Below are 18,851 nucleotides of genomic sequence, written 5' to 3'. Positions count from 1 at the left end.
TTCTCAAAGAAGCGGTGATGTTGTGTGCGACATGCTGGTGGAGCGCAGGCACACCTTTCATTGAGAAGTAGTGCCGACTGGGCATCTGGTACTGGGGCACTGCGACCGACATAAGGTCTCGAAAATCCTCTATGTCCACCAGGCGGAAAGGCAGCATTTCTGTAGCCAAGAGCTTGCAGATGGTGAAATTCAACCTCTTAGCTTTCTCATGGCTAGGAGGAAATGGTCTTTTACTTGTCCACATCGGAGGGACCGAGGGCTGGCTGTTGTGCTTAGACGGGGTTGATAAGGGTGTCTCCGTCAAACTGCCGGTCTGTGAGGAAGATGCAGGCAGACATGTTAGGTTGCCTTGATCCAAAGGTGGTGCTATCGATGTCAGACAGCGCTCAACACCAGCTGGTGTTACCACCTCCAAAGAAAATGATGACCTGTCAATCACGCCGGCTGTTGTGGGTAAAGAGGTGGCAGGTCTGTGTCCCAAAACAGGTGTGACTGCTGTCCCCCCAGTCACAGAGGATGAAGAGGCCGCGGATGCACAAGATGTGGCAGACGGCGGTTGGCCCTCCGGCTAGGCCGCATTGTAGCACAGTGAGCTTCCCACTGCAACTTATGCTTCATATCCATGTGCCGGTTCATGCATGAAGTACTCAAACTATGTATCTTTTGGCCTCTACTTAGCTTTTGTTCACAAATGTTACAGATAACACGAGTTGGGTCATCTTTATCGATCTGAAAAAATGCCCAGGCTATGCAAGGCTTAGCACCCATGCGACCTGAAGAGCCACCACGACTTGTGGTGAGAGGCAGAGTTGTGTTTGAGGATGCAGTTGTCGACGTGCTTCCAGTACTACGTCTCTGTCCAGGAAGGCGCAACCTGACCTCGTCGTCACTAGCATTCTCCTCCACCTCCTCTGCTGACCTCATCTCTTGGCTGACTGTGGGTTGACAGTAAGTGGGATCTCCAACCTCATCATCATTACCCTGTGTGTTATCACACCCGTCGTCCTCAGAGCCAACCTGTTCCTGCCTGACAAAAAACTAAAGTTGTCGCTCCAATCAGGTATTTGAGTCTCATCATCGTCTTCCTCATTGTCTCCACCAACAGGAGTTACAGTTTGGGAATGAGGGTCTACATTATGGTCAGAACCTTCTGCTTCTGGTCCTGGATCCGACTCAAAAAGATTCTGGGCATCAGTGCAGATCATTTCCTCATCTGGATTCACAGAAGTGCTGGAGCCGACCTCTGATTCCCAGGCTATAGTATGAGTAAACAGCTCTGCAGACTCAACCATCTGTTCTACCTCATACTCAGATGGGCAGCTGGAGATTTGGGAGCTGTGAGGAAGCAAGTGCGATTGGGGTGACACCTCTGAGGACTGGAGTATTTGTCATGTTGAAGTTGATGTGGAGGAAAGCCCACTTAAAGGAGCACTTGATATCCATTGAAGCACCTGCTGTTTTTGTGCCTCATCTGGAATTTGTAGCGATTGACGCGACCGTAAGAAAGGGATCTTATCACATTGTCCGCTAAAATAAGTAGACATTTTAGTTTTTTAGTTTGGCTGGAAGATGGTCTTTCTTCTGCAGATGTTACTGTTGCTTTAACACCTACCCCACGGACACAACCTTTTTTCCCCTTCCCAACATGCTTATTCCCCTTTCCACCAGCAGCAGGCCTTTTTCCACTCATTTTGGTGGTTAACTAATTCACAACTCTGGAGTTGTTTGCACAAAAAAACAATGGATGGGAACCGAGCAGAGCTGAGTGGGCAAACTGTGGTATTGGCTGGGTTAGATGCAGAAAAAAATTATATTCAATTTGCAACCTGATGGAGGTCAGTATAGATGGACTAATAGACCAAGTCCCACACACTGCTAGAAGCCCAAATATTTTTTCAGAGCTAGATGCAGATAAAAATTATTTTTATTTTGCAAACTGATGGAGGTCAGTATAGATGGACTAATAGACGAAGTCCCACACACGGCTAGAAGCCCAAATATTTTTTCAGAGCTAGATGCAGAAAAAAAATTATATTCAATTTGCAACCTGATGGAGGTCAGTATAGATGGACTAATAGAACAAGTCCCACACACTGCTAGAAGCCCAAATATTTTTTCAGAGCTAGATGCAGAAAAAAATTATATTCAATTTGCAACCTGATGGAGGTCAGTATAGATGGACTAATAGAATGATGCTATGCCCAAAAGGTTTTTCTTCACTAGGTGCAGTAAAAAAATTGGTATTCTATACACGGGTGGTGTAGCTTGCAACACAGATAGGCTACTCCACTGACTAACACACTCTGCAATAGGCCAAAAAGGATTAGCTTTGCTAGATTTAGCCAAATGCTGTGAAAAAAACTTGCACAGCACTGGCACAGACCTGCCTGGCAAAAACTGATAGGAACTGATGTAATTGGGTCCTGAAAAGGACTGCAATTACAATTAGTCTTTACTCCCAACCTATCTATTTAAAAGCACAGACCTGCCTGATAAAAGTCGTAGGAAATGCTGTAACCTAGTCCTTAAAAGGACTGCAATCACAACTATTCCCTACTCCCAAGCTATCTGTAGATTTGTGCGAAAATTGGCTTGAAATTAACAAGGTATAGCGCACACAGCAACAGCGGTGCCGTCTAACACGCAGCTGCAGCAGTGAGAAAATGGTGGCGACGGGGAAAATGGCTGGGTCTTATAGGGCAAGGACATGTGACATACACTGACAATAACACATGCCCTTGCTTGTGTGAAAAAAAGCAGTTCGCTACGTGTGTGCGCTGCTGATAGTCTGACAGATTGCACCTCCCCACTGCAAATGCGGGAAAGAGAAAAAAAAATGGAGATCTTCATTATTCCTGCAGAGATCCATCCCCTGCCCCTCCCCCCGCCCCGCTGTACACTCAAACTGCGTATTAACATTAATTTTCATCATTACTGAGAAAAAATCCAGTTATGATTTTGTTGCACGAACACGTATCGAACATAACCTCGAACAGCCGATTTTTTTTCAAATTGTTCGTGTTCGCCGAACGGCTCGAACACCGCCCAAAACAGCTCGAATTTGAGATTGGCGAACAGTTCGAGTCGAACAATGCTCATCTCTACTCCTGACACTATTATCACACTCATCAAGTCTTTAGCAGTGTGTGCAATGGTGCTGGGAGTGTATTTATTGTTTGCCAACTGTCAGAAATTGAATTGCACAGTGTTCAATTTTGTATGGAAACACGAATTTCAGGAAATTCAAGTTGAACACATTTCTCCGTGGATCAATATGTTTATCACAATTATCATTACATCTGCACCCAAAATATAAAACACAGCAAACAAGTAATAGAACATAGTGGTTTTTTTTGCATATAGCTTACATTTTTGTATCTCCTATTGCAGATAAAGTTTTGGGAATTTTTTTTTTGCTATTACAGTAAGTTGTCTTGAAACAAAATTTAGGATTGTGAGAAGGAGAAAGGGAGAAACGACTGATCTGCTGGGACACATATAGAAGAATTATTTATTTATCAGTTTTGTTTTCAGTATAAGACATATTTAAAGAAAAGGAAAAGTTTAAGGAAGGAATTGTAGGATTTTTTTAATATATTTTCTATCTTTGGTGCTGTTTTATCTAATGAAAGTAAAGTGAAAGGCAGAATAAATACTGGGGTGCAAACTCTGAAAAATACATCATTTCTCACACTGAAACATTTTGTTAGTTCTTGTCTAAGTGATTTGCAAACTCCTAATTCAGCACTGCTGTGTTGACACATGCTTGCGCACCCTAATACCCTTTGGTTCTTGAAGAACTCAATCATCTAACTACAGAAGAGAACACTATGAAAGGTTGTTCCTAAGGAAACTAAAATTGTCCATGAACAGGCTTTATTACAAAGTCTGTGTATACCTTTTATGACAAAGTCCCTCATTGCAAGTGTCAGGAGTGGATTTGAAATACTGCCAATAAAATGATTTCCCCTTGGACTACCATGCTGCCTACAAAATAAGTAAACAATTTTACTTTTTTTCCAGGATTATTACACCCCCAGGTTTAAATTATGAAAGTGTGAATCCCAGAAGTAAAAAAGTGAAGGTATCTTTACATTATAGTGTGGTATTGCAGACTGCCTGCAATGTCTGGATTCTTTCAAATCCCTTTCCTAAAAGGACATCTATTCTCTGTTGTTTGTGGACACAGAATAATAGAGGACTGGTTCTAGATGTGATATATATTCTAGCTAATATCTGTATGGATGTTTTACGGGTGCATTAGTGGTTGCAGATAGGTCTAGTAGTTTACTCCTGATTGCCTTGGTTTTCCTTGACTTTTTATTGCTTCAACTTCCAAGTACAGAGGCAACTAACAGGACTGCTAATGTACATGTAATAGCACCCAAAATCCTGTTTTTAGTGATGGGCGAACTCCTGACTGTTCGAGTTCAGCGGGTTCAGCCGAACACCGAACAGTTTATCAAAAGTTCGGGTTTGGGTACCAGAACAGTACCCAAACAAGGACCCCAATTCACATGAATGGGGGACCCGAACATTCTACTGCCCTGTGGCAGCTCTTTCCACTGCCAAAGGACAATGAGGAGAGCCTGGCTAAGCGCCAGAATTGGCACATCTTATAGCTACATAGAAATACTTGTTGTCAAGCTCAAGTCAGAAGAGCCAACAGTGCGTTACGATCTTCATCCGAGTTACATGGCTGGGCGACTCTACCCTAAAAAGAAGTCTGTCACCCTTAATATTCAATTTAAACCATTTAATAGGGAATTATAGGGAATTTTCCCCATAAAAATCATACTAGGTGTAAAGATTTTAATTATTTTATTTTCTGAAAAAAATAACTGTTTTATTACATATGTAAATGAGGTGACCAAGTGCTCGGTGTACCATTTCACACACTAAGCTACCTCCCTCTTCTGGTGATGATTGACTGCACTCAAAAGAACAATGGCCTGTAGTGAATCTTCAGCCATCCACACACTGACATTGCAGGAGCCATGAGCCTACTTATCTCCATGTCCTGTCTGCACAGCAGCTGGAGTCAGATGTAAGACGGATATAAGAATTTACGCTAACACTGCAGGAGCTGAGCGAACTTACCCGTAATGTTAGAAAGTGCTCTCATGTCTCACACCTGTCAGCATCAATAAAATATATTAAAAAGCACAAAATAAAAAACTTAGATATCACCAAAAAATGTTTATGCAATAAAAATACATTTTTTTTACGTAAAAACAAAAATAAACGAAAAAGTATGCAGCATTGCTATTGCCATATCCAAAATGAGCTAGTTGATAAAACTGTTCTATTATTTAACCTGTACATTGAACCCCCATAAAAAACAGCAAAAACACTCGTTTTTCAACATTTTATCGACTTAAAAGTCATAAATAAGTAAAAAAATCAATGAAAACATACAGTACAGACCAAAAGTTTGGACACACCTTCTCATTTAAAGATTTTTCTGTAATTTCCTAACTATGAAAATTGTACATTCACATTGAAGGCATCAAAACTATGAATTAACACATGTGGAATTATATACTTAACAAAAAAGTGTGAAACAACTGAAAATATGTCTTATATTCTAGGTTCTTCAAAGTAGCCACCTTTTGTTTTGATGACTGCTTTGCACACTCTTGGCATTCTCTTGATGAGCTTCAAGAAGTAGTCACCGGAAATGGTCTTCCAGCCATCTTGAAGGAGTTCCCAGAGATGATTAGCACTTGTTGGCCATTTTGCCTTCACTCTGCGGTCCAGCTCACCCCAAACCATCTCAATTGGGTTCAGGTCTGGTGACTGGGGAGGCCAGGTCATCTGTCGTAGCACCCCATCACTCTCCTTCTTGGTCAAATAGCCCTTACACAGGCTGGAAGTGTGTTTGGGGTCATTGTCCTGTTGAAAAATAAATGATGGTCCAACTAAACGCAAACCAGATGGAATAGCATGCCGCTGCAAGATGCTGTGGTAGCCATGCTGGTTCAATATGCCTTCAATTTTGAATAAATCCCCAACAGTGTCACCAGCAAAGCACCCCCACACCATCACACCTCCTCCTCCATGCTTCACAGTGGGAACCAGGCATGTAGAGTTCATCCATTCACCTTTTCTGCGTCACACAAAGACACGGTGGTTGGAACCAAAGATCTCAAATTTGGACTCATCAGACCAAAGCACAGATTTCCACTGGTCTAATGTCCATTCCTTGTGTTCTTTAGCCCAAACAAGTCTCTTCTGCTTTTTGCCTGTCCTTAGCAATGGTTTCCTAGCAGCCATTTTACTATGAAGGCCTGCTGCACAAAGTCTCCTCTTAACAGTTGTTGTAGAGATGTGTCTGCTGCTAGAACTCTGTGTGGTATTGACCTGGTCTCTAATCTGAGCTGCTGTTAACCTTCGATTTCTGAGGCGGGTGACTCGGATAAACTTATCCTCAGAAGCAGAGGTGACTCTTGGTCTTTCTTTCCTGGGGCGGTCCTCATGTGAGCCAGTTTCTTTGTAGCGCATGATGGTTTTTGCAACTGCACTTGGGGACACTTTTAAAGTTTTCCCAATTTTTCGCACTGACTGACCTTCATTTCTTAAAGTAATGATGGCCATTCATTTTTCTTTACTTAGCTGCGTTTTTCTTGCCATAATACAAATTCTAACAGTTTATTCAGTAGGACTATCAGCTGTCTATCCACCTGACTTCTGCACAACACAACTGATGGTCCCAACCTCATTTATAAGGCAAGAAATCCCACTTATTAAACCTGACAGGGCACACCTGTGAAGTGAAAACCATTTCCGGTGACTACCTCTTAAAGCTCATCAAGAGAATGCCAAGAGTGTGCAAAGCAGTCATCAAAGCAAAAGTTGGCTACTTTGAAGAACCTAGAATATAAGACATATTTTCAGTTGTTTCACACTTTTTTGTTAAGTATTTAATTCCACATGTGTTGATTCATAGTTTTGATGCCTTCAGTGTGAATGTACAATTTTCATAGTCATGAAAATACAGAAAAATCTTTAAATGAGAAGGTGTGTCCAAACTTTTCGTCTGTACTGTATCATCTAAAAAAAGATCGCAATTAACTCTGTCAGTGGAAAAATAATATGACAATGTATAAACACTTTTTTTTAGCTACTAAATTGTACTTAGCACGCAAAAGTAGCAAGACATAAAAACCTATACAAATCACTGTAATCTTACTAATGCCAAGACTAAAACTGTCTTATCATTTTTACCGCACAATGAACATCCAAAAAATAAATAAAAATAAAGAGCTATTTTTGTTCATTTTTCCACACAAAAATAGAAATGGAATGCAGTCAAAAAATGCAATGTACCCCAAAGTAGAACCAATAAACTCTTCTTGCAAAAAGAAGTATTCACATGACTCTGTAGTAAAGTAGGAAAATTATAGCTCTCAAAACCTGACTTTTCCATTTTTTTTTTATTTTTTTTTTAATAAAGCATTTTTAGTGTGTAAAGCTTAAAAACCCTATATCTATCTAGATTTTCTGCAATCAAAGTAGCTGAAAGAATAAAGATGTTATCCTGCACAGTGATCTGTGTAAAAAATGGCTATTGATTTGTTCATTCTGTCTCCAAAAAATTGCAATAAGGCTCGATAAACATATATCATGTACTTTACTTTATGCTGAACAATTACATAAGGAAAGGAAGAGGTGAAATACTTGGGCTACATCATCGGAAGAGGCAAAATCAAGCCGCAAATAAATAACGTGGAAGTAATCCAAATTGGCCACAACCAGCCTCCAAGAAACAGGTTAAGGCATTTCTGGGAATTGTGGGATGCTATCGGCAATTTATCCCGAATTTCACAATGATAGCTACACCCCTGACTGACCTGCTTAAAGGGACGAAGACGGCGATGGCCATATGGTCAGCTGAAGCGGAGGGAGCATTCTAGGAATTCAAGCTCGCCCTGTGTAATCAGCCGGTCTTGATTGCTCTGGACTTTAATAAAAAGTTCGTGGTCCAAATGGATGTCTCAGAGGTCGGAAAAGGAGCCGTGGTGTCCCAAAAAGTGAACAGGGAGGAACATCCCATCCTGTATTTGAGCAGAAAACTATCTGCCTGTGAGAAAAACTACGCCATTGTAGAGAAAGAGTGCCTGGTCGTCAAGTGGGCAGTTGACACCCTGAGGTATTACCTTTTAGGCAGAAAGTTCAGGTTAGAATCAGACCACGCACACCTGAGATGCATGAGGGGAAAAAAGGGAAAGAATTCCCCGGTGACTAGGTGGTTTCTAGCGCTCCAGGACTTTCATTTTCATGTGGATCACAAGCCCAGGAAACTATACAGTAATGCAGATGCCCTGTCCAGACTTCCTTGTTTAGTGAATGAAGGTGCCAAAACCCCTGGCTTTTGGAAGAGGAGGGGGATATGTGACAAAGTCACTGGCAGAGTGCTGGAGAGGAGATATGTTTCACTGAGGCTATTTGCTTCAGTGATGTGAAACCTGGAAGTCTTCTCCTGCATGGTAGGTGCAGAGAGGGTTAATCAGCCATATTTAAATGGGACAGTTTTTTGTGAACGACTATAGAGCGGGTGGGAGGTCGTTCCCCATATCTCCACCCCAGGGTGTGGTCTGGGGTTTAAATAGCCAGCCTGTTGAGCCATGAGATGTTCGGATTTTGCATTTGTAGTGCTAAACCTGAACCATGTGTGGTTAACCCTGAGTTGCTGGACCCCGCCCAATATACGGACTGTGCTGTATCTTTTTATTTTGCTTTGCCGTTATGCCGGATGGGCTGTGTTTACTTTATGAACTCTAGATTGGTTTATGCCATTTTTTAATAAATCAACCCGAAAATTAAAGAGACAGTGTTCCATGTCTACCTCCGTGTTTAGTCGAGCAGGCTGCTCTACCACAATATACACATATATAACATATTTATTTGGGCAGCACATTTCCTCAGTGGTTAGCACTGCAGCCTTGCAGCGCTGAGGTCCTCCTGGATTCAAATCCCACCAGGGACATCTGCCAGGAGCTTGTATGTTCTCCCTGTGTTTGCGTGAGTTTTCTCTGACTTCTCCCATTTTCTCCCACTCTACAAAGACATCATAATAGGTAATCTAGATTGTGAGCCCCAATGGAGACAGCGATGATAACTTTACGCGCTGTGGAATTAATGGCGCTATATTAGTAAAATAAAAAAATATACAAGTTAGTGATGCTTTTATCTATCAATCTATCTATATATCAATCAATCATCTGTCTATTTATCTATCAATCAATCATCTATCTATCGCCATGTAATGCATATGTAACCTATACAAGGTACTATTTATTTTCAGTCCAGAAATGTTTGCAAATAATCAAAAATAAACATTTAAATGTTTTAAATAACTTTACAACTATTACAAAATCTGATGTTAATTTGCATATTGTATTTTGATCATTATAATTTAATATTAAAAATACTTGCAGAAATGTACAGTTCAGAACCTACAGTGATCACTAAGACTGATCATGCAATAAAAGAACCGTCATTGTATGGTGAGAGAAAAAAATAATTTTCCATTTAATACTAGAAAAATGAGAAAAGTGTGCATTCGCTACATGAAAATGCAAGAACTCACATTTACGAACAAAGAGATTATGGCCAGGCCATTGGGGTTGCGGGATGCCTCGCTGACATTACTGTACAAATCCTGGTTATAATGAATAAGCTGTACCTGTAATAAGAGAGGGGTATCTCACAAGGTCAGTAACTAAAAGAGAAGATAGAAAGTCAGGGGTCACAGATTCAAAGAAACCAGATGGGAAAGTAGGAAATAGAGAGAACAGACATGGACAAGCACATTTTAATAGCTCTGTAAAAAAAATAAGAGAAAAATAAGAAATAATAAAAAAGTGTGTGATTTAATGGTTTAACAGCTTACTATCAGAACAAGTTTTAAGAGTGTGAAATAAGCTTGTGTTTTATTTGCTTAAAGAGGTATTCCCAGCATCAAGATCCTATCCCAATATGCAGTAGCTGTAATAATAATAATAATAATAGCAAATACCTCCAATTAAAAATGTAGTATAGTTTTTCATATTCGCTATGCTTCTTTCCTCATGTGCTGCATTGCAGTGGCTTAGGTATCCATGGTTACGACCACTAGCAACTAGCTTAATAACTGTCACTATATCAGTGGTCGTAACCATGGATACCTAAGGTCCTGCAATGTCTACACGTGAGGAAAGAGACAAAGTGAATCAGAAAAACTATACTACACTTCTAATAGGAGGTATTTGCTAATATTATTATTATTACACCTACTGCATATTGGGATAGGATCTTGGAGATGGGATTAACCCTTTAAAGAACTTTTCCTCTTTTGGAAAGTAATTCCCATAAAAGTTGTAAGCCAGGTAAGACATATGTTCACACTGCCATTTATGGATACTGTTGGGGTTTCCAACAAGGTTAGTACCTTTTAATGACTAAGTTCCTAGAGTGAACAGAGCCTTAAAGGTGTTCTCTAGTGCACTAAGATTATTGTATTGTCTGAGGTAAGAGCATGAATAATTTATCAGAGGGGGCTGGCCTCTACAACCAGAACAATGGGGATGGGGCACTATTGTAAGAGCATCAGTGGTAGTTGAACACCTTACTATTGGCTCTTGTATTGTGAGGACTTGATATGGCCATTCTTTAGCAGGAATTAATCATGGTGTGTCAAGTGTTTGGACTGGCCACTAAAATAAGTAAAAATAACATTTAGCATGCTATAAAATAATACAAAAATAATTTTCTACCAGTTCTCTACCTCTTATGTTCCAATGTTGCGGTCTGCCAAAGTCAGAAGTACAGAGCCAGTCTATGAATTTCCTGTACCAACCCGTCGGATCAAATTGGAAATATCGACACCGATGGAGGATCAGTAAGGTACATATTACTTATTTTATTTTTTTACAGTATTCTGAGTTTTTTTGTTTATTCATTTATTTATTTATTTCCAAATCAATCATAATTGCCTGCAGTGGTCATGTTTCGGTATTCAGAAACACTGACAGGTCAACGTTCTTCTACTATTTTTTATGTGTATACAGTATATGATTGAAAAATACTGACCATTTAATATTGGATTATTTAAGGATTTAAAGCTTCAGCTTATTCTATGTTTGTTCTGAATAGTAATAATACAGTATGTAAAGAAACAAAAGAAAAAAAAACAGAACATGATCCTATTAATGAAGCAAAACTTTCGTTACAGTGAAATAATGCATTTCATATTCATACAGTATCTATCTACACAAGCTCATTTATTTTTCACTGCACAATGCCTAATCTATTCCAATTTTTGATTTACTTTACACATAAGTAATATTTCCATAACTAAGCAACAGTGACATAACAATATAAAATAGCTTCATTGAGAGCTACACTTAGGCGAATCAATCAATCTGGCACTTGCTTCAGTACTTGTGTCTTATCCACTAATAAATTGTGTCTCAGTTGGACTTGAATTAAAACATCATTTATGACTGTTATTTAAAAGCTGTAACAGAATTACAATAAACGTTCCTATTTAAAGACAAATAATGTAATTTTCTCATGCTTTAATGAACCCTGTATTCTAATGACATAATTTATCACTTGCATTGTTTAGTTTGCTATTTACCATTACCTTAATGATAGTAACAATTTATGCAACGGAAATAGAGGTTGGGATTGCCTTATTAATATTTATGCAAGGGTAATGGTATCTATCTATCTATCTATCTATCTATCTATCTGTCTATCTATCTATAGTATTTATCTATCTTCAAAGTTACATACTCAGATATTATATCTATTTTTGTAAGTTTCAGTCAAACACAATTTTAATAACTGAAATACTTTTAAATTTAAATAGCTTTTGCGTCTCTCTCTAATTACAGAATAAAATGTATTCATAGAATATTCTCATTATTTCTGTTATTACAGTCACCTCTCCAGCAGCAGATTCTTTGTTCAAGAGATGTTCTGACCCAATGCCATTCTCGCTGCCAAAATGCAACATGATCTCATCAAGTCGATGATTATATAATAGGGGGCCCCCAGAAATGTTAACTTGAAGCTGCTTGTCCAGACGGAAGGATACATGTCGTCCTGTATTGTGCATTGTTCCACTGACCTAGAATACAAGGGGTAGATGCAAATAGTAAATAATTTTTGAACTAACCAAAACCATATATCTGTAAAAAGATATCACAAGTTTCTCTACCACCAAAAAAGTACACACAGACTAATGTTTAACCTCTTATTTGACACAAATATCTTTTGTGCGAGTTCCAAGTGCTGAGGCATGAAATTGCTTCTGCCATGTAGAAAGTGTGTTGCCCCAAAAACATAATTACTGCTGGCCACCACATTCTACACTTGCCTTAACTGCTATCTTTCTGGTCTTAGCATTATAAAAAAATCATATAGGAGGAAACAAATACTAGATCCTCCTGGATGGCAAAACCAAGTGCCATAGAACATCAACCATTTTGTTCTTTGTTATAAGGCTCTTTGTCTTCAATGAAGTCACTGCTAAAATGGATGAATTAAACTCTTCCAGATAAAAGAATGCTGATGGTAGTTTGTCTGACGTAGCATAAGTGACAAACAAGCAGATAGTAAGTAGTCTGTATAATGTTTCAAGAAATAAAGAGATTTATTTTCTCGGGTCAAGAATGACTAATTATGTAGGGGAAGAAGCTGAAGTGACAGTTATGGCAATGATTCACAGTATTTTTTATAGGTCACCCCTAATATTACCTTACTATGTTTATCCTTAAATGTCACTTGCAGGGGCAGCGCTGGTCTCTGATTTCCTACACATGGGATAGTCTTCTTACAACACACACTGACAGTGTACTCTCTTGCCATCTCCTTGCTTCTGATTAGAGCCTGTGAGCGAGCGCACTGCCACTGTGCAGATTGCACAATGACAAGAATCTACTGATCATACAACAGAATTGAAAATTAACGCATGCTCAGTAGAGCAAGGACTAAAGCCCCCGTCTCACATAGTGAGATCGCTAGTGAGATTGCTGCTGTGTAACGGTTTTGGTGACGCAACAGTGACCTCACCAGCGTTGTCGCTATGTGTAACACTTTGCAATGATCAGGCCCCTGCTGTGAGGTCGCTGATCGCTGCAAAGTGTCCTGGACCATTTTTTGGTCGTTGCTCTCCCGCTGGTCAGCACACATCGCTGAGTGTGACCAGCGGGAGCAGCGATCAGGCTGGTAACCATGATAAACATCGGGTTAATAGGGGCACACGCGCACCTAGTAACCTGTTGTTTATCATGGTTACGAGCCTGCTAAAGTGAGCGGTAACCTCCCGCTCACTGTAGCAGAGTGGTAACCATGATAAACAACGGGTTACTAGGTGCGCGTGTGCCCCTAGTAACCTGATGTTTACTATAGTTACCAGCCTGCTCCTGCTTCAGCAGGCTCGTAACCAGGAGCAGGACATCGTGGAAAGATTCTTTCCACGATGTCGCTGCTCCCCTGATCGTTGGTGAGCCTGCCTGTTTCACAGCTCACCAGCGACCACATAGCGACGCAGCAACGATCCCTGACAGGTCGCATCGTTGTCGGGATTGTTGCAGCGTCGCTAAGTGTGACGGGGCCTTAACCCAGTCCCTGAAACTGGTGTCACTGATAATGCTTTGCGTCAGGGAGAGGGCAGAGATTGCAGCAGAGACCACAGCCTCTGCCTCTGATAACAACTCGTTTGACTATCCCAGAATGCACTGGGATACTCAAACAAAGCATCACCAAAGAAGAAGTAGTTAAAAAAAGAGTTAAGTAGGTAGGGACTTTTAGTTAAAGTATAGTAGAAAAGAGATTAGATTATGACATCAAATAGATAGGTATTTAGGATTAATATAAGTTTTACTTCCGGACCACCCCTTTATGTTCTCCAATTTCTCACAGTAGAAATTTAAACCCTTCAGAACCAGTCAATTTTTCATTTTTGCTCCTTTGTTTTATCCTCTTCTTTTTACAAAAGCCATAGCTTTTTTTATTTTCCCATAGATATAGCTCTATGGGGGCTTGTTTGTATGTTGGGTAAGTTGCAGTTTTCAATGAAATAAAAAGGGTAAGATATGATCATGACATGTCAACAAAGCCTTTGAGAGTTTGCGTCTCACATCACAACCTTTGATTAGCCAGATATAGACACATAATCAAACTTTTTTTTCCTCCGAAGCTAGAAATCCTGTACCACTTGTCTCAGGCTACATTGAGCCAAGAGGAAAGGACACATCTGTATTATCAGAAGATGCTAAATGTTTCCCATATGGATCAACAATGTGTCATCAAATTTTTACAAATATATTGCAATTCTTAATATTGGAAAGTGATTATAGTCTTATAAATTCTATTCACTGCTGGTGTATATAAACGATGGCCATACAGATGACATCCAGATGACAATACAGATGAAAAATTGCTCATTGTTTATGGATGATAACCAGATTATTCCTTATACGCTTGCATGAACCTAACCTCATAGGTAACATTATTCTGCTTTTCTGCTGTGACTGAAAATTACGTACTCCGCTTCCTCCCCATTAATAAGATTGTCAGCTGCAAAGGAGTCCAAGTGAACCCTGGGTTTGGTACTGCTACTGCCATGTCGACTGGTGCCAGCTGTGCTGGTAGTACTGCTGTTGCTATCACATTTTTTACTCTGGTATTGGGTGTTTTTGTCTCCCACTACTCTGTCACCTGTGTTTCTTTTTGTTTATCATACATTTTAGGCACAAGTATAATGTTTACAAAAAAGTATAACCACACTTATCCAACTTTGGAAAAATATGGCATTACCAGAAATGTTAGGTAGAATACATGTGACAATCATGGGCAACAACATTATAGCAGAGCTATAATGGGCAACAACACACACCCGCTTTATGAACTGTTTGCAAAACAGAAGAGCACATTCAGCAATCGCCTAATACAACTAAGGTGTAAAAAGGAAAAATACAGGAGATCGTTTGTTCCAACAGCTATGGGGGTGTTTAACAAATGTCTGAAAAGCAATGTCTAAAGCATTCCAAATGTTATGTTATCATATGTGTCATGTTCGAGATCTGTGTTCTGCTGCTGTGATACAGCAATTTCCTCCGGGATAAATAAAGTATATCTTATCTTATCTTATCTTATCAAAAAGGATAATGCAAAAACAGCCTGTCCAAAATATTGATGTGTCATATATTTGTCAATTTGACTACTTAAACAGGCATGCCAAAACAAATCTGTACAGTTAAATATCTTAATTTAGTGTAATAATTTCTTTTAACATTTTATGTTAAGCAAATTTATTCCTCATGCCCAAAACGGATGATGTAACAAAAAATGCCAGTAGGTAGATACACAGCTTCAAAGTTTAATATTGAGGTGTATGGTTGACAAATGGGACGGTTGACAAATGGGACTTGTAACACAGTAATGCAAAACGTTGACTTTCTTGCATTGTTTTAAATATGCTTACTTTTTTTCAATTCCCTCTACCCTTGTCAAACATTCTATAACCTTAAAAATCTATGTTGCTAGGTGGGAAAGTGCAGAGAAAGGAATGTGTGATAACAGGCAGCAGTATTGTTGGCAGGGTCGGCGTCAGCACCCGGCGCACCTGGGCAAGTGCCGGGGCCCTGAGCAGGCAGGGGGGCCCACTGGCGGTCGCGCACCCCGCTGGGCTATGGGCGGAGGAGAGCGGTGCCAGCACCCGCCCTTCTCCGCCACTTGCTCAGGGCCCCGGCAGCCGGATACTTACCTCTCCCCGTGCCTCCGCAGATCCGCTGTCTTCCTGCTGTGCGCTCCCTGTGACGTCTCAGGTCAGAGGGTGCGGTGACGTCTTTCCACCGCGCGCTCCCCTGAGCCTTCACAGGGAGCGCAGAGCGGGACGATGCCGGCAAAGTTGGAGTCCAGACCCGAGCAGCGGCAGCAGGTGGGGAGGAGGGAGGTGAGTATTTGATTTTTTTTTTTAATGTATGGAGGCATGGGGCATAATATGGGGGGGTGACATCCTGCATGGGGCATAATATGGGGGGTGACATCTTGCATGGTGCATTATAAAGAGAGGGGGGGTGACATCCTGCCTGGGGCATTATAAAGAGAGGGGGGTGACATCCTGCATGGGGCATTATAAAGAGAGGGGGGTGACATCCTGCATTTGGCATTATAAAGAAAGGGGGGGTGACATCCTGCATGGGGCATTATAAAGAGAGGGGGGGGGACATCCTGCATGGGGCATTATAGAAAGAGGGGGTGACATCCTGCATTGGGCATTATAAGGGAGGGGGTGACTTCCTGCATGGGGCATTATAGAGAGAGGGGGTGACATCCTTCATGGGGCATTATAGAGAGAGGGGGTGACAGCCTGCATGGGGCCTTATTAAGAGGGGGGGTACATCCTGCATGGGGCATTATAAAGAGAGGGGGGTGACATCCTGCATGGGGCATTATAAAGAGAGGGGGGGTGACATCCTGCATGGGGCATTATAGAGAGAGGGGGTGACATCCTGCATGAGGCCTTATAAAGAGGGGGGGTACATCCTGCATGAGGCCTTATAAATAGGGGGGGTGCATCCTGCATGGGGCATTATAAATAGAGGGGGTGACATCCTGTATGGGGCATTATAAAGAGAGGGGGTGACATCCTGCATGGGGCATTATAAAGAGGGGGGGTGACATCCTGCATGGGGCATTATAAAGAGAGAGGGGTGACATCCTGCATGGGGCATTATAAAGAGGAGGGGTGACAGCCTGCATGGGGCATTATATGATGGGGAACAGCCTGCATGGGGCTTTATAAGGGGGGGGACAGCCTGCATAGTGCATTATGTGGGGGGAACAGCCTGCATGGAGCATTATAAGGGGGGGGCAGCCTGTATGGGGCATTATGGGGGGGTAACAGCCTGCATGGAGCATTATAAGGGGGGGACAGCCTGTATGGGGCATTATGTGGGGGGTAACAGCCTGCATGCAGCATTATATGGGGGCCAGTATCCTGTATGGAGCATTATAAGGGGACCAGTATCCTGTATGGAGCGTTATATGGGGGCCAGTATCCTGTATGGAGCTTTATAAGGGGACCAGTATCCAGTATGGAGCATTATATGGGGGACAGTATCCTGTATGGAGCTTTATAAGGGGACCAGTATCCTGTATGGAGCGTTATATGGGGGCCAGTATTCTGTATGGAGCCTTATATGGGGCCCAGTATTCCGTATGGAGCCTTATATGGAGGTAAGTATTCTGTATGGAGCGTTATATGGGGGCCAGTATTCCATATGGAGCTTTATATGGAGGCCAGTATTCTGTATGGAGCCTTATATGGGGGCCAGTATTCCGTATGGAGCCTTATATGGAGGCCAGTATTCTGTATGGAGCCTTATATGGGGGCCAAGTATTCCGTATGGAGCCTTATATGGGGGCCAGAATTCTGCATGGGGCTTTATATGGGGGCCAGTATTCCGTATGGGGCCTTATATGGGGCCAGTATTCCGTATGGGGCCTTATATGGGGCCAGTATTCTGTGTGGAGTGATTCGCTGGTTTTTGAGCTTTTGTGGAATTTACAATAGATATCGCTCATGTAATGTAAGAAGTGAAATCTTTGCATTGTACTATATATATTTCTCTGTGGTATCTGTGCATCATGAATCGTGGTATGTATTAAAGGGGCCCACTGAGACTCTTTCGCCCGGGGCCCAGAAAAACCTGGAGCCGGCCCTGATTGTTGGGGTGCATAGAGTTGTTCAATTGGAGTAATAAAATACTGTAGGTATGCCAAACAATAACCCTTTTTGGTATTTAAATATTTTGGTTTCAATTTCCCACCCTTTGACAAAAAATTATGTAACCCTAAGAACCTACAATGCAAAGTAGGAACATGCGGCAAAAGGAAGCAGTATTGTTGTAGTGAATACCATTGTTAAATTATTCTAGTAAAACAATTATGCAGCGGGTTCACTATTCTTTTTTAATGTACTATTTTTGTTCATATTATCCCCTATTAACAAAAATTTACTTTCGATGATATTCTAATTTAGTGAGATGCACCTGTAGTAGAGTAGGTAGTAGAGATGACCTAACTTTTTGAAATTTAAATTCACCAAGTTCGATGAATTTTTCTAAAAATTGTGATTTACAGCATTGATTCAATGTGAATTGCAATACTGCAAAGTTGATCACTGGCAATAAATACTTTTTCAAGGCTCTACATTATAGCTTACTCTCTGCTGCATTGGCCAAGACTGATTTCAGCTTGATCAAGGCCTCTTAACCCACTAAATGCTACTGTTAATCATTACAGCGGACTCTAGATGGTGAACCTCTTCACTCCAAAGTCTGCTTTTACCTTCCTGACCAGGCCAAATATTACAATTCTGACCAATGTCAATTTCTGTGTTAATAATTCTAGAACATTTTAACAAACCTCAATGATTCTAAGGCAGTTTATTGTGACACATTGTACTTCATGGTAGTGGTAAATGTAGGTTGAAATTTTTAGCTTTATTTGTGAAAATATGTGAGTTTTGGCAAAAAAATTAAAAATTTCACAATTTTCAAACTTTCAATTTTTATATCCTTAAACCAGTTAGACATGCTCTGCAAAATATTTTATATGTGTCTACTTGACATCAGCATAATTTTTTAAAGAATTTTTTAGGGGTTAAACATATTTCAGGAATTTCTCATTTTAACATCAAAATTTAAAATGCCGTTTTTTTAGGGAATATATCACGTTTGAAGTGACTTTGAGGGGCCTATGAGAGAAAATGCCCAGAAGTGACACCATTTTAAAAACTGTACCCCTCAAAGTTCTAAAAACCACTGCAAAAAGTTAATTAAGCCTTCAGG

The 18,851-nt window shown here is 40.7% G+C and overlaps 1 protein-coding gene across 2 annotated transcripts in view; it reads right to left on the bottom strand.

Annotated features, from left to right (window-relative positions):
* Nucleotides 1–18,851, bottom strand: part of CA11 (carbonic anhydrase 11) — a 1,198,011-nt gene that overhangs the window by 227,815 nt on the left and 951,345 nt on the right. The window contains exons 4-5 of one of the 2 annotated variants that reach the window (XM_073657762.1): nucleotides 11,933–12,118; nucleotides 9,593–9,688 (exon numbers count right to left, since the gene is read on the bottom strand). In XM_073657762.1, the coding sequence (XP_073513863.1) occupies nucleotides 9,593–9,688; nucleotides 11,933–12,118 (282 nt within the window). The remainder of the gene's footprint in view (nucleotides 1–9,592; nucleotides 9,689–11,932; nucleotides 12,119–18,851) is intronic. The other variant, XM_073657763.1, reaches the window with a different exon arrangement.

The sequence above is a fragment of the Phyllobates terribilis genome, unplaced genomic scaffold, assembly GCF_046119375.1.
Source record: "Phyllobates terribilis strain yellow unplaced genomic scaffold, ASM4611937v1 Scaffold_12__6_contigs__length_324123572, whole genome shotgun sequence".
Taxonomy (NCBI): domain Eukaryota; kingdom Metazoa; phylum Chordata; class Amphibia; order Anura; family Dendrobatidae; genus Phyllobates; species Phyllobates terribilis.
This window is presented reverse-complemented; position numbering and strand designations above follow the sequence as displayed.